We start from the raw sequence: 24253 nt of genomic DNA, 5'->3' as shown, positions 1-24253 counted from the left end.
GAATGTTTCCAGAAACAAAAGGTCATGAAGAGATATCAATAAACCTCATTACCTGCTCAGCATTGTTGCCAACTTTGTTTTATCCAGCAAAATTGGCTTAATTTCCATTATTAAGCAGTGATTTCTCAGCACTTGGCTGCAAGCCATCTGGAAATTTGGTTTCTCTTTCCCCCTCCCTCCTCAATTCAAATTCATAAAAACACATCAAATGAGTTGATACTGATTAGCAGCTCAACGAGATAGTTGATGAATGAGGTGTGCTTAGGGTTGGAGTGAAAATCTACGGGAAGGGTAGATCTCCAAGAACCGGATTGGACAGCCCTGATCTAGAACAGGCTGTGTTGCGAATGTTTGCTTTTATTTTGGCAATGCAACAGCATGTTATGGTCTGATTTTGCATATTTATTACGTCACGCTGCATTGGGCTCTGAAATCAGCTTTCTGGCCCTCAAAGAATTGAGGAAATATTGGGTAGCATTGCTTTGGAATACATCTTATTTAATTTCGTTGAGGCAAGATAGCCTATATTGTTTGTAGTACCGTAAACTTGGCGTCATTTTATATCAATACTTTTAATGGCAGGCCTGGATTTTGGCAGTCTGAATTAATGAGTTATAGACGGTGTGTGCATGCTTTGCAGATGTTAGAGCAGGATAGTGTTCATTGTTCTCGGCTAGAAATAGCTGTACAAAATAAGTAATTGTACCTTACTGAACCCGTGTTCAGCAGTTGTCTACGATCATGAAAATGCACTTTTGTACGTCGCTTTGGATAAAAGCGTCTGCCAAATGAATGTAATGTAATGTAATGTGAGTAATTTGGCATTTTTGTACGTTGAAAACGTGTTTTTGATGAGATTTCGATATAATGCACATGCTGTAGTGAGCTCGCCTGACCTGTTGAAACTGCGTAGTAGGAATCTTGACTTTGTGGTAGCAGTATGACTACAAAATACGGAAGTGTAATAGGTCCATAAAAAGTTTGCACATTTACTTTTGGGCTGCTGACTATCATGTGATAGTGTTACCTGATTTTACGATAATAATATTTTATGTTTCCTTTTTGTTACCGTAGTCTTGCTGTTTCAGTGGTTAGGTTCTTGAAAATGCCTGGGTTGAGAGAAAGGTTAAGAGCGATTTTCACGGTGGAGCCCGTTCTTTTCTTCTTCATGACGAGTACTTTCATTTTTGTACCAGCATTTCAACAGCTTGTCATCGCCAAGGTAAACGTGCGGGATTGAGCCCGAGACTTTTAATCTCCACTGGTCCCGTGCGCTGTCATCGACTAGCACTGACTTGCACTTCTCATATTAAAACAAGAAATAGCACTTACAAGTCTTGGAGAGGGAATAATCCATTTGTTGTATCGGCTGAGTGCACATGTAGCCTAAGTGCCAGTATCTGATAGTGAAAGAATATGACGCAAGCATTGTTAAGATGTTCTGGATACGGAGAAAAAAGTAGCCTACTGTGACTAAGGGCTTTAAGTATGTTGGACGACCACAAAATCCTATTTAAAATAATACGCAAGGACACGGGCTAAATGTTGTAGCTCCTGTTCAATTTAACTGAAAAGTAAAACGCAGAAAAACTTTTTTTTTTTTTTTTTTTTTACTGGTGAAATACTTTATTATTGACATATTTTAGATTAAGGTAAACACGGTACACAAAATATAATTTCAATGTAAAGAAATAGGTCTATATGTGTTTTTTTTTCTACTACTGCCAAGTGTGATTCAAACCCATGAGAAATATTTAACGATATTATGTATATACAAAATTTATCAAACTTGTATCAGCATACTTCATTTTTGAAATGAAAACAAAATGTGATTTAAATTCTATGGCGGTCTGGTATTCCCACTTGCTAAAGATTTTTTTTTTAATTCTGTTTGACAAAGTATTTTTTCAGTCTTTTTAAAGAACATTCTTGCCGCTAGAGAAATCTTTGAACCTTTTCTAAGTACTAACCAGAAATTCTGCATTGTTACCCTTCATTTTTGACCTTACTGGATGTGGCAAAAAGTGTGTATTGCTTTGTTTTTCTTTTTCCCACAGCATAGGTGTCAGTCTCTAAATTCACAGATGTCAGAGTTAATGAAAAAACCTGAGGTTTCTCGATTGGCATAGCAAGAGCGCTTTTATGAGTTCTGTCGGGTAATGCTTATTCTCCCATAGCTCGACCCAGGGAGGCATGGTATTGGTATTCACATCATCTTTCGTAGTAGGTGAATGAAGCAGTAATCAATAAATCAAAGAACAAATCCCTTCTTAAATAATTGCACAGAACAAATACTAGATTATATATAAGATTATTAGATTTAAGATTACAGGGCTAATAATTACTGCCCATTTATAATGCAACTCTTTTGGCTTTTTTGGTGGACACACATACGCTTATCCATGTCTGTACTTACTGTAATGTGGCGCGCATTCTGCTTCTGTCATTATTCCAGGTGTGCAATGAGATGTACCCAAACAAGACGGTCTGTGCTGATTCCATCCAGATAAAGGGGGATGTGGAAATTCAGAGGCAATCCTCCTACATTCTCTTGGCCTACACTGGAATGCTCAGCCTGGTGTCCATCCCTCCAGCCATGATATTGGGCTCCTGGTCTGACCAAGGGGGGCGCAAGTTGGGCATGGTCCTGCCCAGCCTGCTGGCCCTGGTTTCCAGTTCCGTCTTCATCGCCATGGCGGTTGTGGAAAGTGCCAGCGCCTACTGGGGCGTGGCGGCGGCCCTGGTGTCGGGGCTCTCGGGCAGCCACGTCTCCGTGTTCCTCAGCTGCTTCAGCTACGTGGCCGACGTTGCCGACGCCAGCAGCCGCACCCGACGCATGGCCCTGGCCGAGTCCATGGTCTTCGTGGGCGGGACGGCGGGCTTCCTCCTCAGCGGCTTCCTGCTAACCCGGTTTGGGTTTGTGGCGACTTTCGGGGTCTGCTGCGCTTTCCACGTTCTCAGCGTCCTGTACGTCCTGCTGTGGCTGCCCAGCCCTGACCGGACGACGCAGACCCTGCTCGCCGACAGCCAGGAAGAGGCGGGCAGCGTCCCGCTCGGGCTGTCCGTCCTGACGTACGCCGGACGCTCCTTCAAGACCATGTTCAGAGAGCGGCGGGACGGCGAGAAACATAAGCTTCTCCTCCTGATGATCTGCACCTTCCTGAACAACTTGATAGCTATGGGTGAGTAAACAGAAGCAGCACTGAACATGCTGGGGCATGAGTGATGTGCTCTTTCTTGTCTTTTATTCTCTTGTTGGTGGTCTTGGTTGTTGTAACAGTTGTAACATAAATAAAAGATTGATGAGACAAAATTTATATTGTCAGCATTAAGGCAAGAGAAAAAACATTGAAGAAATGCCTCACCGCATTCGTATTCTTAATTTGCCTTTTCCCTGGACTAATATGGACATCTTAGCTTATGAAAATTTGATATACCGTGGATGTATCTTATGAAATATTGCTAGCTAGATATAGAAATGTATGTATTTTCCAGTATATACCTAGGCTATCAAAAATTGGGCTGGGCTGGGCTGGGCTGGGCTGGGCTAGGCTGGCAGATTTGAACGCTTGGTAGCTCAGAGGACTACCACATGGAGGTGAGGGGAGATGCATGAGCTTCATACAGAGCTTACCCCCAGAACTGCGTGGGCTACCGGAGTCCTGGTGGCATCCAGGTGGTAGAACCTAGCAAAGGTATGTGGAGAAGCCCAGCCTGCAGCTGAACAAATCTCCTGCAAGGAGACCCCACAGAATAGGGCCCATGATGCAGCTATGCCCCTCGTAGAATGAGCCCTCAGGCCCGAGGGGGGTGTTATCCCCTTTGAGCCATATGCCATAGCAATAGCTTCCGCAAGCCAATGAGACAGCCGCTGCTTAGAGATGGCTTTCCCTTTGCAGGGCAGGCCCCAGGCGACAAAGAGCTGGTCACTCTTTCTGAAAGCCTTAGTCATTGTCATATACGTGTGGAGAACATGCACATGACGTAGTATATGCAGCCTTTGATCCTCTTGAGAGGAGTAAGGCGGTGGGTGAAAAGTAGGAAGCTCCAACACCGCACACATGAAAGCTGGGAAGCTTTTAGGCATGAAGGCTGGATTGGGCTTAAGAGAAACCCTACCCATATCAGGGGAGAACATTGCGCACAAGGGATGCACTGAGAGCGCATGGAGGTCACTGACTCACTTAGCCGAAGCTAGAGCGAGCAGCAATGCTGTCTTGAGAGACAGCAATTTTAACTCTACCTCATTTATAGACTCGAATAGCCGTAGAGACAGAGCCTCCAGCACCAGGGATAAATCCCAAGAAGGGATGTGCTTTTCAGCAACAGGCAGAGAACGGCGAGCCCCCTTCATAAACTTGCGAATGAGGGGGTGTTGCCCCACTGCATAGTCTTTGAAACCAACATGACAAGCAGTGATAGCTGCCAGGTAGACCTTAATGGTTGAAAAGGATTTTCCTTTATCCATAAGGTTCTGTAAAAAGCACAGCACGTCAGTAACAGAGCACTGGTAAGGCACTGACTGACGAGAGGCACACCATCCTTCAAATACCTGCCACTTATTTTCATAAAGTGACCTGGTAGAGGGCGCTCTCGCGCATTGGATGGTAGCAGCCACACGAGAGGGGACCCCTAACGCAATAAGGTTATACCTCTCACGGGCTAAGCCCAAAGAGCTATTCACTCCGAGCAGGGGGTGGTGTATTTCCCCGTTCGCCTGAGACAGTAGGTCCGTGCGTAACGGGAGTGCGCCTGGCTGTGCATAAAGGAGAGGGATAATCTTTGCGATTTCGACCACCTGGGTGCTATCAGGATCAGTGTCAAGCTCTGTTCTCTCACTCTGGCTAGAGTCAGAGAGAGGAGAGCGAGGGGAGGAAACGCATAAAGGAGCACATCGGGCCAAGGGTGGGCCAGTGTGTCCACGCCGAGAGGCGCGTTCTCGTCCCGTAGCGAGAAATACATAGGACAGTGTGCATTTCCGTGCGAGGCGAAGAGATCTATGGCTGCATGGCCGAATCTCTGCCATAGCATTTCCACAATCTGGGGATGCAGCTGCCATTCCCCGTAAAGTGGGTTTCCCCTTGACAACAGATCTGTGCCCATGTTCAGAATGTCTGGAACGTGGGTCACGTGTATCGACAGAAAGTGGCGGCTGCTCCAGACCAGCAGTCTGTGGGCTAGACAGTGGAGCTGGAGGGAGCGCCACCTTGCCGATTGACATATGCAACCGCAGTCGTGTTGTCGCAGTGGATTAGCACATGATGTCCCCTTAGACGGGGGAGAAAATATCTGAGAGCTATCCAAATGCTTAGTAGCTCCAGATAATTGATGTGAGCTGAGCTCAGCTGGATTGGCCACATCCCATTCACAATACATCCCTTCTGAGTGGCACCCCACCCAGAGAGGAACGCGTCTGTTGTCACGACTTTCCTCATGAGAACGATTCCGAGAGGGGTTCCCTGAGTGTAAAAGTTTGTGCTTTTCCAGTGACGCAGAGTCTGGTAGCACTCACGTGTCACCGAGAGGCGTCGATGGAGATCGCCCACGGGGCTGAGGTGGAGGGATGAAATCCACCTCAGAAAGCCCCTAATTCTTAATAGCCCCAGCGGGAGGACCTGAGAGGGTGAAGCAGCCTTGCAGCCTGAGGTATGTGCGATACTGTACTCTCGAGCCCGGTTTGAACTGAGAGAGACAGACTCTGAGTGATAAGATGTGGTCTGCTGTTAGCAGAGCTCGCATCGACATAGAGTTTAGGTCCAATCCCAAGAACGTTACATTCTGGGATGGAGAGAGATTGCTCTTGGGGAGGTTCACTCTGAAACCAAGAGACAACAGATGTGTCAGAACTAGCTGTGTGTCCTGCACAACTCTGACTTTCGAATTAGCGATGATGAACCAATCGTTGATATAAGTCAGAATTCTGACTCCTGTTTATCTCAACGGAGCCAGACCCGCCTCTACACAAAGATGGAACACCTGTGGGCTTAGGGAGAGGTGGAAGGGTAGAACTGTGTGTTCGTAGCAAACATCGCGGTGGGCGAAGCGGAGAAATTTTGTGTGAGGGGGATAGATGCCTACGTGGAAAAAGGCATCTGTCAGATCGATTGATGTGAACCAATCGTTTTGACGTATTGAGCGTAGAAGAGTGCTGTACATTTTGAAGTTGTATTGCCTCAAATGTTTGTTCAGCACCCTGAGATCCAAGATCGGACATAGGGAGCCATCCTTATTTGGAACCAGGAAGTAGCGAGAATAAAAGCCGTGTTGAGCTTAATCTCACAGAACCACATGGATCAGCCCTTTGTGTAAGAGAGAAGAGATTTCCTCCTCTAAAACATGGGCCGTATTCTCTTCGTTTCAACAGAGTCATTTACTCCCAAACCATAGTGGTTTCACTCTGAACTGGAGTCTGTAGCCTTTGGCTATTGTGCTCAGGACACATTCTGGGGCTGAAGCAGCCTGCCAAGCTACGATGTGGCTCATGAGTGCCCCTGCCGGTGTGGAGGACCACAGGGAAATTTGGCCGGGTGAGGCCAAATCGAATAATGATGTCGACGCTCCACCTAGTGGCCAAACCAGGGGAGGCCTTGTGTGATTTAAAGAGAATCTTTTCACACGGGTTTTTATTTTTTGACCTTTCAGGGCGGAAGCCTTTATTAGAAATGGCCTGGTGTTGTTCTGCACACTGAATGTGGGTAACACTGCCTGTGTGGCTAGAACAGAGTCTCCCTCTCGGGGCATTGAGAGGGGGGACTGAGGCTGGGGGACACGGGAACTGGTGCCCTGACCACAGCGAACGTAGGGGTGGGAACCCCTGGGGGGAGAGGGGTCGTCCCACTGAACTTGAAGTCTCCTCTTCTTGGAGAGGGGAGACGAACATGTGTCCATAGGGCTGCTCGCCCCAGAACATGGACTTAGCCCTCCCAGCGGGGAAGCCGGTCAGGCAGGCTGCTTCCGCTTGGGGTCAGCGGGGGTGAGTGATGGTTTCTTTGCTGCAACCGCAGCAAAGGTCATGTTACCCTAAAGCCTGGGAGGGGGGTTACCCTGCTGGCCTAGGGTTTTTCCCTGGGGCTTGGCTTTGCCCTGGCCCAGTTGGGCACAGCGGTTCACAACCGAAGGTTGTGGGGGCCGCGTGGGAGGCAGCGGCTGAGGCGTAGCTCTGTGGGGGAGGCAGAGTTTGAAGGCCTCGTTCTCTTTCTTTTTATCATCGCACTGCTACTGCATGAGTCAGGCCAAAACGTTAGGCCGAAAAGAGGCTGACCTTACCATTGCTTCTCCAATTGCAGAAGAGAATAAAATTTAAAAATGATTTATTTCCTTTTATGGACGAAAATTGTAGTAGTTAACTACACAAAAAATGGCAAAAATGTAATTTAACTACTTGAATCACTATGCAAATATGAATGTAGTTGAACTACCAGCAACCTACTGCAAAATATAGTTAAACTACTAGTTTAATTACATGTAGTTCACTGCTCCCCAACACTGGCAATGCGCCTTCTCACTGTTGGACAGACCAGAGAGATTATGCCACAGGGCCCGCTCACCAGCTACAGCCAGGGCCATGGAGCGACCACAGGCCTGGACACACTGGCGAGCATTGCACAGAACCAGGTCTTAATAGTGACAATCTCTTGCCACAGTAAGGGGGAAGGGCTCCCCTTCTCGAGCTGTTTCCCCATCTCCTCAATTAGCTTGGCTTGGTAAACCGAGAGTAGAGAGGAGACATTGAGGGCTCGAATAGCGAGGGCTGAGGACCTGTAGGAAGCCTGGTGAATGGAGGCTGTAAAACGGTCCATCTTATTTGGTAGGGTGGGCTTTGGTGGCGCCAAAAGCCCTCCCTGCGTGGGGTTCAGGTGTCGAGCTATGGAAGGTTCGACAGCCGGGGGTTCCCTCGTGGCGTGGGCGTCCAAGTCTTTGACTTCTAGGCCAGAAAAGCCATGCTTGAAGTCAAGGGGGTCCTTCCAATGGTGCCCCATGTGTTTAGCACAGGCAGGAAGGACTGGGAAAAGCTGTTTCTGAGGGCCCGGGGGAGGGCCTAGGAATTTCCCGTTGTAAACATTCCGCTCCTCAACGGCGGGGTGCTGGAGAGCTGGCCATTCAATGTGGAGACGGGTGGTGGCCGGCTCGCACACCTCCAGAAGCACAGCGTGGGGTTGGGCGTTAGCCGTCCCTAGAGCCGGTGCTAACTGGGTGGAAGGAAAGGTGTACTCCTCACCTGAGTCATTACACGCAACTGGCGCGTCATTGTGCTCCGACTCAGGCGCCTCTCCCTCCAGTATAGGGGTAGCGGAGAGGGGGAGGGGAAGGCCCAACATGTCTGGGTTGGACTGGTCAGCCCAGCTCAGGGTCGGAGGGCCTTGCGGGGGCTGTGGCTCTTCGGAGAATTCGAGAGAGACGGGCTTAGAAAGAGCCATGTAGCGGGGAGCTAGCAGGCTGGCTAAGCAAATAAAGGTAGTGTGGGCGGCTGGCTTTAAGCACTAACAGGCTAGCGTGGTTGGCTAGGAGTCCTGTTCGGCATTAGCGCGAGCAGGGAGGTGTATCGAAGGTGTGGGCTGCCCGATACTGAAGGGAGCTAGCAAGAGAGGGCGGCAAGCTAGCAAGCTTTATAGCACGGACCCAACTCTCGAACCTTTCACGTCCGGCAGAGGCTGATCCGAGGATATGTCCTCCTGCGGACAGTTAAGTGATAAGGTTCTTGTGAGATGCAAGCTCGAGGCTGTGAGCTCAGTTTGGATGATCACGAGAAGCGAATGTCAACTGATGAGTAGTAGCGCTGCAGCGTCCCATATGCTCTTACGGGAGGGCGGTGCCTCCTGTAGCATTGGACGCGCTACTGTCTGTCAGAGCCAGACTTGGTGCAATTTGGATGCTTCTGAGGAGTCATGACTGATGTCATTCCCCATAGGTGGATATCTAAACAAGATGATGAAACATCAATTTAACATGCTACCACTGACAGCCATATTAATTATAAAAATACTAATGGTAGTACTAACAGTGCTGCTGTTACAAAACATTGCCTTGACTTTATTTGATGTTTAACTTAATTTAAAACCATTTAAATATACAGTTAAATGCAAAAGTATTTGGACAGAGACACAATTTTTGTTGTTTTGGGTCATTACCGTGCACTAGCAGAGCTCAGAGAACCCACCAATAAATTGAACTTATGAGAGCGTATTTACTCCGCCCTTTGTGACTAACTTGGTGTCCCCGGTCAGAAAACATGACTGATTATACCTGCAGTGAAGTTTGTGATTTAGTATGAGGATGGCCACATCGAAATACCGACCGCAAGACTACAAGACAGAGTCCGCCGCCAGAAAAGGATACTTCGCAACTGAAGCAGATAGACAAAGATTTGAATATGGAAAATCTGTTTGCCAAAATCAGTCAGATGAGCTGTACTCTGTACGGTGTGGCTGCTGTTCTATCAATGATAAAAGAAACCAAGACTGAACGAAGAAAACTCAACACTTTTCACGAGAGACTGGCAGAAGTCGAGGGCCGCCTCTCCACTGTGGAAGTCGTCACAACTCAGCTGGCGAATGATGGCGAATGAAAGGAAAAGCGTTTGGAAACCCTGTGGAATTGCGTTGAGGATATTGAGAATAGATTCCGGTGAACAATGTCAGACGGATTGGTCTAAAAGAGGGCTTGGAAGGAGGCGGAATGATAAAATGTGTGCAGGAGATCGTGTCCGAGGCACTGGGCATGAATTTGGATCTCTTGCCCCCAGAACAGACAAGGACCAATTGCCCAGGCTGGTGCTGATCAGATTCCTGCTGTCATCTGAGAGGGAGAAAGTGTTACAGGTGGCCAAAGAAAAGAGAGGAACCAAGTGGAAGGGGTATAAACCCTCCTTCTTTCCACACATGTCTAGAGAACTGGCCTAAAAACGAAAAACATTTGACATGGTTCGGAAAATGCGACAGGGAAATAACTTCAGATACATGCTCGCCTACCCAACATCGATTCCCTTCGCACGGAAAGGGAGGAGCAGGATTTTCAAGGCCAGTGTAGAAGCACAACGTTGTGGTGTTTAAGACTGAAGGGGCAAAAATGTGACAGAAAATGCAACGAAAGTGGCACATATTGTGCCAGTATGGTGGGTGAGGGGGGGTTGGATGGATAGTTGTGCTGCCTGACACAACTAAGGTAGGCAGGCTGGGTATCTGGCACGGCGTCCTGCGGACCAAAATTGTACTCCTTTGTGGGTGGATAGTTAGCCCTAACAAGAGTGTTTAGTTTGTCTACTCTCTTTTTTTGTTGTTGTTGGATACTTTTTTCATAGTTTTTGCGTTTTTTCCCCTCATTTTTCTTTCTCTTCAGCAACAATATGTTACACTTTGCATTTTTTAGGTTTGAAATGTTCATTTGTTTCAACTCAGTCTCGAAAGACGGTACAGCAGCGAGTTCTATTATGTGACTTTCTAAGTGGATTCAGCCATTCATATTTGATATGCACAACTGTGCAAGTAGTGTACGACATGAAAATGGTTAGTTACATAAAATCTTTGATATTCCATATACCTTACATGTTGCATTTGTACAGGGAACGCATGTGAAAGACACCGATGCTTTTGAATTTAAACGAGATTGGGTATGTATTTTACTCACCATTCACAAATAAACAGAATGGGGTAACGATTTTATCAATAAAAGGTTGAGTTTTGTTATGCTCGGGGAACTCAAAGAAAATGTTTGGAGGATTATCTGTATCGAAGCCCTCATCAAAGGAGTGAAAGTGGTATTGGGCAACATATACGCACCCAATAAGGAAGATCCAGACTTTATTAATGGGGGTAAACAAAATCCTGGGTGAAATGGAGGGACAAATAATTTTGTCAGGGGATTTCAGTCAAGTAATGAATGCTGCTCTTGATAAAAGTGAATTTCAGATTTCATCAATGCCAAGGGGTAGGGCTGCCATTCACATGCTAATTGAAGACATAGATTTGGTTGACATATGACGGCTGATGAACCCATGTGAAAGAGAATACATATTTTTTCACTCACTGCCGTAAATCGTATTCTAGGACTGAATTCTTTTTAGTATCATTATTGAATGGATCGTAGATTGCAAAATTGGTACAGTCACAGTCAGAACAAGTATTCAGTGCTTTGTTGGCTGAGGATCTGACCTCTTTTTTTGAAATTATTGTAAGGACTACAGTAAAGCGAGCATCAGTGTGGGAAGCATCCAAGGCATATATAACAGGGAAATTGATAACACAAACACCTAAAAGAAAAAATGAAAGTATTGACCACATAAAGAAATTAGAAATCAAAATTCATATAATTTAAAAAGATTTGGCGAGGCACTACTCTGATGACCTATATCAAGATATTTGCAAACGTAAATTTTATGTATAATAGTGGGGCGACATAGCTCAGGAGGTAAGAGTGGTTGTCTGGCAGTCGGAGGGTTGCCGGTTCGAGCCCCACCCTGGGTGTGTCGAAGTGTCCTTGAGCAAGACACCTAACCCCTAAATGCTCTGGTTAATGAGAGGCATCAATTATACAGCGCTTTGGATAAAAGCGCTATATAAATGCAGTCCATAATAAAAGAGCTGAGCTTAGATTAAGAATACATTTTTATGAGGGAGGCCATAGCATCTATGAAAATGGGAAAATCACCAGGGGCAGGTGGCTTCCCAATTGAATACTATAAGAAATGCATTGATATAATATCCTCTATTTTAACTGAAGATTGTTTAGAAGCATTTAAATCTTGCCTAATACATTCAATGAGGCACTGTTATACTTGATAGCCTACTAAAAAAGACAGAGATGCAACAGATCCCTCAAATTTTAAACCAATAAGCCTTGTTAATGTAGACTGTAAGATGCTAACCAAAATATTAGCTTCACACCTAGAGAAAGTATTGCTAAGTATAATTCATACTGATCAAGTAGGTTTCATTCAGGGCAGTTCCTCAACCAACAATATGAGGAGAGTGTTACCTCTAATGTGGCTGAACTAATCGAATAACATTCCAATTGCTGCCATCTCCCTGGATGCCGAAAAGGCATTTGACAGAGTTGAGGGGAGTTTTATGACCACCGCCCTATCATTCTTCGAGTTTGGCCTTGGCTTTAATTCATGGATCATAATTTTATATAAAAACCCTTATGCAGCAGTAATGACAAATGGTACAATTTCTTCATTTTTCAACATCTCAAGGGGAATACGTCAGGGGTGCCCCCTCTCCCCATTACTGTTTATAGTTGCTTTGGAACCCCTTAGTGGCTATGATTAGTGCAGACCCCAAAATTATGGGAGTAAAAGGGGGGGGGGGAGAGAAACATAAATTAATATTATAGGCTGAGGATATATTATTACTAATTAGTGATCCTAACTCTTTACCCTCATTAATGAATACCATCATATTCCAATTTATCTGGACATAAAATCGATTGGAATAAATCTCAGGCTATTCCAATATCTAAACTATGTCATTCACACACAGTAACCCAGTTTGGCTAATTGGGATGAAGTATTTGGGGGTCAGACTGAGTCAAAATCTGGATGAAATAATGATGCTAAATCAAGACATGAGTCTTTGTTGAAAAATATATTTTTAAAAAACAATTTAGATAAATGAGACTGAGACTGTTCCTTTGGGGCAAAGTGAATGTTGTAAAAATAGTTGTGGCTCTTCAGTTTAATTACATCTCTATGATGCTCTCTATGAATATTTCAGATCTGGTTTTAAGCAATATGATGGAATCATTAAAGTCTTTTTCTGGGAAAAGAAGAAGCCGAGAATTAAAATGAGTAAGATGTGTTCCCCGACAGATAGGGGTGGCCTCAGTCTACCTGACTTGTTCAGATATAACTTGTGTTTTGAAATGGCTAAATTGGCTGAACATTAGTGCGGGGTTGACCCTGGGTTGGGCTGGGCAATCATAGAGCAGAGTCTGGCATCACCATATCATCCCATTGATATTATTTTACAACGTTCACAGAGACTGTTAAATTTAGACCCTTTAGTGTCCCACTCAAGGAATGTCTGGAGCAAAATTCATACAGCTTACAAAATATCACATTTCAAACTACCATATGCCACACTTCAGCATAATCCTGAAATACGAATTGGAGAAATGGTGTTTTTTGGATGGTGTATTGGAAACAATGGCAATCCAAAGGGGTGAATACTGTCAGTGACTTGTATGAAAATTGGCTATTTATGTCATGTTTGGATTTAATGAAGAAATGCCATTTTGGAGGCAAGGGGAATTTCTGGAAATATTTACAAATAAGGCATTGAATTTGTTTGATGTCAGTGACAATAATCCTCAGGCTGAATATTTAAAGTCACTACGTGAAGCCTATAAAGCATCTGTGTTTTATAGAACATTTAATTGACTACTTGGCAATGCATGTAATAATCTCAAAACAATATGGCATAATGATGATAATGAGTGGCTGAGAATCCTGTCAAATGTAGGTAGAAAGCCAAAAGGAAAATCCATTCAGTATAAGATATTACATGGATATTACTGGCCACCATGTAGGGTTTACAAAACAGGGCTAGCTAATAATGATGTGTGCTGGAAATGTCATCGGGAAGTGGGCACATATTTGCATATGATGTGGGAATGCTCTCTTGTCTGTCCATTCTAAATTCTTGAAATCTTGGGAAATTGGCTAGGGTCCCCACTACCCCTACAACCAAGGCTTTTCCTTCTTGGGGATTGAACAGAGGTACCCAATATAACAAATAATGAGTTTACTCTTGTAAAAGTTGTCATTATTACAGCTGCCAAGATGATTTTACGCTACTGGCAGTGTCCCAAAACCCATGATTTGAAAGAGAGGATGGATGAAATGATCAAAACCGCATCAAATGAAAATATGCTGGGAAGAATTAATGGTGAGGGGAAAATGAAAAAGACATGGGATCATTTCTGGCACCATATGAAACTTTTATTTAACTCTGTACCGACCATGTACTTTTCATGTCTTCTGTTTTCATTCTTTTCCTCTTTTTACCTGAATGACTGTCACATGAAACTGAACATTTCTTCTGTGATGTACCTGCTTTGTATTGTAAACAATGAAAATTTGAATTACAAAAGAAAAGATATTTCTGTACACGTCAGAAAGCCATAACACTCCCTCCGCCCTATTTCGCAGAGGTGGGGGGAGGCGGGGGGTGTTTTAGATCATGAGCAGCTCCCTTCTTTCTCCACACTTTCCTCTTTCCATCGCTTTACTGCAGATTAATTAATACTCATCTGATACAATCCTTTTTCATTTAACTGTATATTTAGCTCACAATTGCTTGAAGAATAAGCTTCGTTATGAGCAAAAATACTTAAGGGTAGGTTTAAGGAACAGTTAACTTTCTGGGTTTTTTTTTTTTTACCTTTTAGTTTGTGTATGTTTGTTTGATTGGCCCAGGCAATTTTTGTGTGCAATGTTGGATATTTTAGATAAATCTATAATTTTTTGATGCTGTGCCAGCCGTACAATGGCTGATGAATGGATTTTCAGGAGTTGATGGTCAACAGCAAGAATATCTGCTTCAAGTAACTCAACGTTTTGCCGCCAGAGGTTGTATATGTGTATATTACCTAAATTTTCTTTAATATATTTCATATTATTTTTAGTAAGAACAATTTCCTATGCACAGGTTTATCCGTTCTACCAAAGCAGTTTTCTTACCTGTATTTCAGTCATCCCTTATCTTGAGATCAGTAGAGACTGTTTGGATTGCTTATATTAGACAATTATCACATTATTCCTCCACATGTACATTGACGCATCAATTGCCACTTGAAGATGATTGACAGCAGTGTGCCCACACTGTCCCCCACTGCATTCAGTGTGGCTATTAAAACCACAGGCATGTGGCTGTAGCATAATTTATAGTTTTGTGCTGCATCGTTGGTTTTTTAATCTGTGGCAAGTAGCATACACAACAAAATTGTTAAATCACATTCAGAAAAAAGATAAATGGAAGGCCATTTATAATAATTAAATGGTTTGCAGCAGGTTTAGGTTACGAAATGAAATAAATGAAAATGGATGAACTGGAATTAGGAGGTTTAAAATATGAGGTTTAAAGCTGAATTTAATCAGCATTTTTTTTTAAACTGTATCCCCTGTCATTGCTTGATGATGCTTGGTGTAAACTTGCTCATATGAAGAGATGCATCTTTCTGCATCAAAGAAAAGGGGGTGGTTGAAATGGACTATTATTATTTTGCTTGGACTATTTGGAAGGCTGTTCTGGCCTCCGTCACTAAACTCCTCCAATGCCATTGTAGTTCTGTTTTCCTTTGCATATCATCTGTAATCAACGGTTCTCATAAAATCCTAAAATCAAATCTAGAGGAGGTTTTGTCAAGTCAGGCGTGCGGACTTGGTTGGGGTCAGAAACCATAACGGCTTGAGGAATTTGTGTGCTGGTGAAATAAAGCATGGGCTCTTTTAGAGTGCATCAGAGTTCATTGTTTTGACTGTGCTTCTGCTGAGCCAGTAATTCTTAGTCATTTTGAGCTGTTCAGTCTTATTGTGCATTTTATGTATTCAAATTTCTCCACTCTGAAACCAGCAGATCATTTTAACAAGCCTTTTGACATGTTCCTCAATTAATATGAGCTGCGCCCCTAAACCCTTTTTGCAAAACAATTCCCTGCACTGTGCCAGCACAGCAGGATTTGGTTAGATTATCCAGGTGCACAAATCTGGAATAGAAATTGAGGTACTGGGAATTTTACGACACAGCAGAATACAATGTATCTTGTTAGTGGCCAGAAAACCCTAATGGAAGTAGTGTTGGACTTCAGTATGCATGGCTGCAGTTGGCCTGTTCCTATTGCGGTACTGTATGCTAATGGCCTAGTGTATCCTTAAGGACTCGGTTTGTATTTTATGAGTGTGAATGGACTCTAGGTCAGTGTCTGGGACCAGGTGCACTACTTCACTAGTTATGAAAAGGCCAGGATCTTTCCCTCCCTGCCTGTCTTGTGTCCTGGAGAAAGCTGGGGTTTTCTGAATATGAAAGTGTTTTTTTGTGTGCCTCTATGCCATCCACATTGCCACGTCTGCCTCTGTTTAGTGAGGATTTGTCTATCACTTGCTTCCCTGAAGGTGGTGACTTGACAGTCCTCCATCATGCAGTGGCAGAGGGTGGCTTGACAAGGAGGGTGGCTGATGGCTTGCACCAACTTTTTTTATAATTTCCCAGGTCTGCACCGCCATGTTAGTCCGCACATCTATGCTGTGACACAAACTTAAATTTAAAAAGTGATGTGGTGGTTACTTAAAAGAGAAAGATGATTGAGGCTCAGATCGATGAGATGCTCCAGAAGGGTGATATTGTGCATTCTTATTCATCTTGTGCTCACACTGTTGTTTTGTCCCCCCAAAAATATGGTGGGTCCTGGTTCTGCTTTAACTTCTGTTGTGTTAATGAACACAGTGAGGGGGATGAACATCCTCTCCCCACCACAGCAGAGATACTAGAATCCCTGGCAGGTGCTGCTGTCTCTACCACTTTGGACTCTAACAGTGGTTATTGGCAGGTGGAAATGGATTCTGAAAGCAAGCCACTCACTGCATTGGTCACTTTTTTTGGATTGTAGCGAGTATCTGAAGGGTAAGCTAAAGAGTGCACCAGGTGCACGGACCACTCAGGCCACTGTTATGGCCTCTCTGGCATTGTAAGTTCCTTCCCAGACATGCAATGATAATTTCCTTCCTTTTTCTCTGAACGATGACAATATAGTAAGCTCTGTAATGTTTGGGACAAATAATTTTTTTCTTGATTTGGTTGTGTACTCCACAATTTAATATTTGTAATAAAACAATTCACACGTGGTATAAGTGCACATTCTTAGCTTCTATTCAGAAGTATTTTTATAAACTTTGGTTTCACCATGTAGAAACTACAACACTTTTCATACAAAGTCCCTTCATTTCAGGGCACCATGATGTTTGGGTGTGTTCAATTGCTTCCTTAGTACAGGTATAAGTGAGCTTTCAGTATCTACAGTAGTCTTGATTCTAGGCTTTTCATTGCCTTTAAAGCCTGTTATTTGGAGACTTTATGGAGTAGACTGTATCTGGTAAATACAGCTAAGTGATCTAGAAATCCAAAAGTGCATCAGGAGCTGCTGACGAATGACAATCCTGCTGCAGAAGCAGACTCTGGTTTTGTCATTCTGGAAGATGAGACACATGGAATGGTCAAACACCCTCACCGTGGTGACCTGTATCAGATGTGTACCTCAGTCGCTTCATCAAGTTATCCTTCATGCCACAATAGTCCTTTGAGTGGTCATTTCAGACCATATAAAACCAGCAAAGGATTTGTGAACTAGCATACTGGCCTAAAATATGGACTGGATGTAACGGAGAATGTAAAGTTTTGTGCTACTCGTCAGAAATGCAGACCTGTGTCTCACAGAGCAGCTGGTGAGCTACAGCAGACATAGGTAACTGAGCCTTGGAAAATGCAAGTATCAGTCTTCATGGGTCCCCTGCCACATAGTTCCTGGGGAAAAGCCCAATTACTAGTCATGATAAACTACTATAGTCAGCGGGTGGAGTTTATTCCTTTGGGTACTGCTTCCACAAGCAAGTGTGTTCAGAAGGACATGTTTACGTGATGGGTTGTCCCCAAGCATCAGTTCACATCTGAGGTTTTAAAAGAGCTGTGATAGTTGAGGAGTTGTTTATAAGTTGACAATAGCTTGCCATCCCCAAACTAACATGTCTGAGAGAGTTAACCACTCTCTTAGAATCGTGATAGCTTCTTGGAGAGTACCATAGGAGCTGGGATTGTTTTTTTATTAAAGTTGCGTTTCGTCCTGAATTTTGCAGTCAGTGAAGCCACTAGCTTTACGCCACCTGAGTTGCTTCTCGGAGGATCGTTGAAAGGACCTTTTGTTTGAGCCCTTGAACCCTTTCAACAGGTCCCAGATGTCCTGAAAAATGTCCCAAGTGCTTGTAGAGTCAAATCTGGAAAGAGCACGAAAGAAACAGACAGACGTCATGGCACCCATTCCCTGTCCAAGGCTTTAAGAAGTTGTACGTCCAAACTTGCCCCATGGGGGATTGGTTCCTACTGCATTGTTGAGCGGCTAGGTCACAATTGTCAAATTATATAAGCCACCTGCAGAATCAGTGTGTAGCTGCTGTTGTGTCTGTCTGTTTGTATTTTTTCCTGTTGTAAATAAATTAAACAAAAAAGGTATGTGTTAAACACCTGGGAGGCAGTGTCTATTTTATGGGGGGGGTGGGGGGGGTGGGGGCTTATTTTAAGTTCAGCTCTGAAAATCCTTCTCCTATAGTAGATAATAAATTATAAGGTGAATTGGAGAAAAACGCAATTTAGTTTTCTTTAAACTGAAAGGACTTTTTTATTGCAAAATAAAGAGGCATTTGTTAATTAATGTATAATGAAGATGAAGTTGTTTAATACATCATCATTTTTATAATATAAAGTTATTCATTCTTTCCTTAATTTTTGTGGTTGGAAGTAGTTTTCAGATTCATTCCTGGTCAGCTGTGATTTGGGAATAAAGGTAACGCCATAATTCATTACATATGTAGAAACTGAAAATATCAAAAGCCCAGAAAGTGAATTATCCCTTTAAGGTTAAATGCAGTAAATGTGATTTTGTAATATAATATGAAGGTTTGGAGAAGAAGAAAAGGTAAGAAATATACATCTTTCATGTATTGAGTCTATTTTGGTTGTGCCCTGACCAGAACCAACTCTCACCTCATCCGGTCAAGTCCTTTAATCGAATGGCTTGGACTTAATGCCATTGTTTGCAAGGACATTATTTTTAACATTAGATCCTAAATGTCACCCATCCAGTCTTTTCTGCGATGCAGTCAAGAGTAACTAACAATGTGCCCTCCTTTCCCCAGGAGATCAGGCTGTCTTACTCCTCTATCTGACGTACACGCCAAGAGAGTTCACCACAGAGATGTATGGTGTGTTCAACTCTGCACGGATGCTGTTGTTTGTAAGTGTACCGGTTCAGCAAAGGAATGCCAGTATAATCCATTCTGTCTGAGCCTATGATCTAAATGTGTAGCATTTTTTTTTGTTTGTTTCAGCAGTTTAAGCCCAACAAGGGGGATTTCAGCTGTACAGGATCATTGATTATTCTCAACTTATTTTCAAAATGTTGTGCAATTGGTAATATGTGCAATTATGCAATCCCCCAAGCTGTAGTTATCTCAGTACAGTAGCAGAATAGTATCAACATTTTTTATACAATTCATGAAACTTGCTTAAACCTTAGATGACATCTTCCATTTGCAAATTCTGCCAGTGTGCTTTGTATTTTGACATTTTAAAGCTTCAGAAAGTTTTTGAATTTAAACACTTGCCCTTAAACAACCCTGTCCGAAAAAGTACAGAATCTTTATTTGAATTCCAAGCAGGCCCTATCTGGGCAGAAATAAAAAGAAATGATTTTTGTTGCAACTGTGCCCATAAGCTTTTTTTTTATTCTTCAATTTGCATAGATATATAAGCAATAAAAAGATGAGTATTTACTACAACGCTAAAAGTCCTCCAGGCCTGCAATTTCTGAATTGGCATTGAGGAGATGTCACGTAAACCTATATGAAAGACACAAAGGCTGATTCTGTAATGATTACTTTCGGAGAAAAGACTTGGGGTAATGTGCGACAATGTGCATTTTCCGTGCCCTATAATTGCACGGGGACCGACAACTGAATCAAGCTTTCGCTATCAGTCATAAACAGTTGCTGTCACTGCACCATTTAGCTGAGCTGTCTTTTACTACATGTGATGTGCCATTGTGTTTTAAATAATACTGAGTCCTGATGAATTATCTACTTCAGAGCTAGGATCAAGGCTTTTCTTGGGCAATGCATGTCAGTGGAATTGCCCATTTTGTCCATCAGAAATGAAATATTTCTCCCTGTTTTTACTGCAGCATTGTAGTTGGCAATGAATGTGTCTGAGCCTAAATTGGATCAACCACCATGATAAGTCATGGTAACTGTAGAGAGGTTACCAGGTACCTAGTGATTTATTGGGGAATCATAGTTTAACTGGTATTGGCGAGTGAAAAATTGACTTAAATGGGTGCTTACAATAGTGTATATATCTGTATGTGTTTCCGTTTAATTGAGAATAATTTCAGTTAATTTTCGAGCAACCATTTTTTTCCCCCCACCAATTAGATGTTGAAATATATTTGCGATGGTAAATTTGCTGAAAAAGTGAATTGTGTTCTATGTGGCTGTTCTTATCTTTGTGGCTATAATCCACAGAATTTAATATATTTGATCTCTCAGCATTAGGGCTATTTATTTTACTATTCCTGACGATAATTCATTTTTCATATGTAGGTACTCATCTGAGACAGACTGCAAGGCTTTCCCCTTGACTGACTGCCTGTCTAAATATGCTACTTGTCCAGGCAATGATGGTTTTGTGCCTTAAAGAAAGAAAAAAAAGAAAAAAGAACAGGTCGAAAGTGGCTCCTGTCAAGCATGAAATAGGCCGGCAACCATTCCTTATCCAAAGAACGTTCCGGCAGCAGCCGGTCGTGCCGTCCAATGCTTGTCTTCATTTTCAGGATAACGTGCACCCATTAAGATGGTGACTGGTTTCCCTCCAGCAATGGGGCAATCGAATACTAACATGCTGTTTGCTGCTTCTGCGTACATTTTTTCTGTGATTGCACGGGCTGGCTGACAAAGTGGTAATACCTCTGAAAATTCCCCTCAAAAAATTGAATTCCTTCTGGAGGCTGGATATTAGCATTATTTAATCCTGTAACCTGTAAGTAATTAACATTTTCCAAAATGCCACTCAACCAAAAATTCAGTACATGTTTAATATATTGATATTCTAACCGTTATTCCTGTATATCCTAAAAATGTACTTGTGTTCAAGCAGTGCTTTTGAACTCAGTTGGAGGGCAATCTGCAGTGGCTCTGTTTTCAAATATTTTTGTATACTGGATTTAGCACCCTTTTTTATAAAAAATCTGTGCACAAACACTGTAAACTTCACTGTGTACATTCAGTAATAATGGTACCCTATCATTGAATATATTGATTTATATATGAATAAAATTTAAAAGGATTTCCTGCAGCTGATATTTAGGCAGACAGTTTCATTTTCATTTTTGAAAAGCTCACATGTAAAAATCCATCTTCGCTTGCTTTGAAGCCGAGTGTTGCAAGTTCTGTTTATTGATTGGAAGACATGGATTCAGAACCTGTGCACATGCATAAATACAGAAGCCTAATGGGTTTAATTGCACATCTGTAATATATTCTTGATTAATATGATACAAAATACCCTTATCCTTCTGCTACATGTGTTTTACTACCTTCACCAACCAGTTCAGACTACCATCATTGCAACATTTTTTGTCTGAAGACAGTTTTTTTCTGATCACAGTATGGTGGGTGATGACTCCCCACAGTGAACTATGCACCATGCTGCCTTTAAGCTTTTATGTTTGCTGATGCCAGAGCCAACACTGTGCAGTTGACCAAGAAAACAAAGTTTTTACTGAGAGGAAAAGAATCCTCTTTTATATTCTAGAACACCTCATCGGACAACTATTGATGAGCTGCTAATTGGTAAAATCAGGTGTGGCAAATTAAAATGTTAAAATGACAGCCTACAGATACGGTCAGTGTTTGAAAATGTAGTTCAGTTTTGCCTTTCTGTACAAATCTTACTTTACCAACTCAGAAATATCATTCAGACGTTAAAGAAAACTTCTTGTACTTAAATGATGCCGATTGGCAGCACTTTTTTGCACTCTTTGTAACCTCAGCTCATTCTTCCTTTCCTGTGATGTAGACAAGTTGAGCTTGTACCCTCGCAAGCTTCCCAGCATGCTGACACGATTTCATTACTTCACCCCACTTAAATTGATGTGTTTTTCCCTCCGTACAAGCACACAATGTGGGTTATTTTAGGCTGGACTGAGATTGTCAAAACGAGCATGTGAGAAATCAGTGGGGTTCTTTTGTTCCTTTTTATACAGTGCTGTGAAAAGTATATGCCCCTTCCTGATTTCCTCTATTATTGCATATTTGTCACGCTGAATGGTTTCAGGTCTTTAGACAAAATGTAATAAAAGACAAAGGGAACCTCAGTAAACACAAAACACATTTTAAAAAATCATTATTTCATTTATTTAATGGAAAAAATGTATCAAATGCCCACATCGCCAATGTGAAGAAGTAATTGCTCCCTTAACCATAACAACTGGTTGCATGAACTGCTCGTTTCGGGTCCTGCCTCAGCATCACCACTGGGTTTCAGTCAGAGTTTTACTAGGCCACTTCAAAACATTAATTTTGTTTCTTTTCAGCTATTTAGATGTGGACTTGCTTTTCATTGTCTGGCTGCATTTTCCAATTATACTTCAGCTTCAGCTCAAGGACAGATGACCAGACACTCTCATTACAAATTTTCTGGTACAGAGCAGAATTCATGGCTCCTTCAGTAATGGCAAGTCATCCAGGTCCCAAGGAAACAAAGCATCCCCACACCATCACATTACCACCACCATGTATGATTGCTGGTATGATGTTCTTGCTGTGAAGTGTTTTATTTGCCTTATGCCTTTCTTTTGGTTAGCAGTGATTTTAGCATTGCTAATCTCCCATGAATCCCATTTTGCCCAGTCTCTTTCTTATTGTGTACTCGTGGACACTGAACTTAGCCGAGGCTAGAGAGGTCTGTAGTTCTTTGGTTGTTCTTGTGGTATCTTTTGTGACTTCTTGTATAAGTTGTCTCTGCGCCCTTGGAGAAATTTTAGCAGGCTGGCCACTCCTGGGAAGATTCACCACTACTGCAAGTGTTCTCCATTTTGAGATGATGGCTCTCACTGTGGTTTGATGGAATCCCAGGGCCTTAGAAATGGCTTTGTAACCATTTCCAGAATTATATATTTTAACAACTTTTTTATCATCTCTTCTGGAATTTCCTTTGATTATGGCATAGTGTGCTTGTAGAGACTCTGTGGTGACTACTTCACTCTGATCGTAAGGTTCAGCATGAGTGATATTTAGATTCAACAGGACTAGCTGCAATCAAGCCTGGCTATGATCAATTAGCTGAATGTAATAATTTACTGACAAAAGTAAAATTGCACACGTGGAATACAGGAGGAACTATGAAGGCCCATAGGTGACATACAGCACAAAGTAATATTGTGTAAATTGAGATCTATACGTATTATTTGTTATGCCATGGGTACTGTGAATGTATCTTTTGTGGCCCTTTCTGTATGATTTTTTAAATGGTCTGAGCATCAGGTGGACTGAAATGTCATACATCCTGTATATTTGTAACAAAATTGGGCTGTTTCCTCAGCAAACCACCCAATTTACCTGCTGAGTGAGGAGCATATTTCTTGCAAAGCCGCACACTGAAAATCCAACTTGTGTTGACAAAACACGGGTCAAGTAAGAAGGTTCTGGTGCTATTACTTGAATTTGACATAAATGTGATGCTGTCGGGAAAACAAGGGAAAATATATCCAATAATATATCTTCTATGTCGATATTGGTAGTGTTTAAATTACATTTATTTGCAATTTCTGTTTACTCATGGAATAAAACGTATGATTGGAGTAACACATTGAAGCAATGTGTTACTTTTTCACATATCACCAAAATATGATTGATCTGAGGATAATTTGTATTTATTTTAAATGCTGTTTCAGACAAAGCAGAACGGTCTCTATGGACCTTCTCCAGCTCCCTAGTTCTGTGAGATGTCTTACAATTTGTGACGCTACAGAATGGAGAACATATTTAATACAATCTTCCAAGTACTGTACAGTGGAGACAAATGCAGGATGGCCAGAATTACTTTGACGTAACATATTAAAGCACACAAGAATGTATCAGGACCTTTGCACTTGGAATTCATGTTCCATTATTGTTTTTTAATGGCTTAGGGATTGGACTGACTCATAATTAGGGTGGCGTTGGGTCCGCTAGGAATTATTAAACACCACAGGCTTTAATGAGTTCATTAAACTTAAAACTTAGTATGCTGACCTTTTCGGGACAATGTTTATGCATTCCAATTATGTCTCCTTGAGCAAATTGGGTAGGGGGGGTCACTCAGGATTATTAAATCAAACCAGTGTGCATAGTAATGAAGGAGAAATGAGTCACTGTGTCCTGAGTCTTTCATAATTTCATTAAAAGGAAGAGAGGATAAGCAAACCTGTTCATTTGTTGATTGGGAACCATAATCCA

The 24253-nt window shown here is 42.5% G+C and overlaps 1 protein-coding gene across 6 annotated transcripts in view; it reads left to right on the top strand.

The window, feature by feature from the left end:
* Positions 1-318: 318 nt before the first annotated feature.
* zgc:174356 (uncharacterized protein LOC100137120 homolog) overlaps positions 319-24253 on the top strand; it is a 48124-nt gene continuing 24189 nt past the window's right edge. The window contains exons 1-4 of one of the 6 annotated variants that reach the window (XM_064333225.1): positions 322-471; positions 1075-1222; positions 2456-3182; positions 18899-18996. In XM_064333225.1, the coding sequence (XP_064189295.1) occupies positions 1106-1222; positions 2456-3182; positions 18899-18996 (942 nt within the window). In that variant the 5' untranslated portion in view covers positions 322-471; positions 1075-1105. Of the gene's footprint in view, positions 1223-1261; positions 1382-2455; positions 3183-18898; positions 18997-24253 lie in introns of those variants that run through there. The other 5 variants (XM_064333216.1, XM_064333207.1, XM_064333197.1 and 2 more) reach the window with 5 other exon arrangements.

This window comes from Anguilla rostrata, chromosome 1, assembly GCF_018555375.3.
Source record: "Anguilla rostrata isolate EN2019 chromosome 1, ASM1855537v3, whole genome shotgun sequence".
NCBI classification, from domain to species: Eukaryota; Metazoa; Chordata; class Actinopteri; order Anguilliformes; family Anguillidae; genus Anguilla; species Anguilla rostrata.
This window is presented reverse-complemented; position numbering and strand designations above follow the sequence as displayed.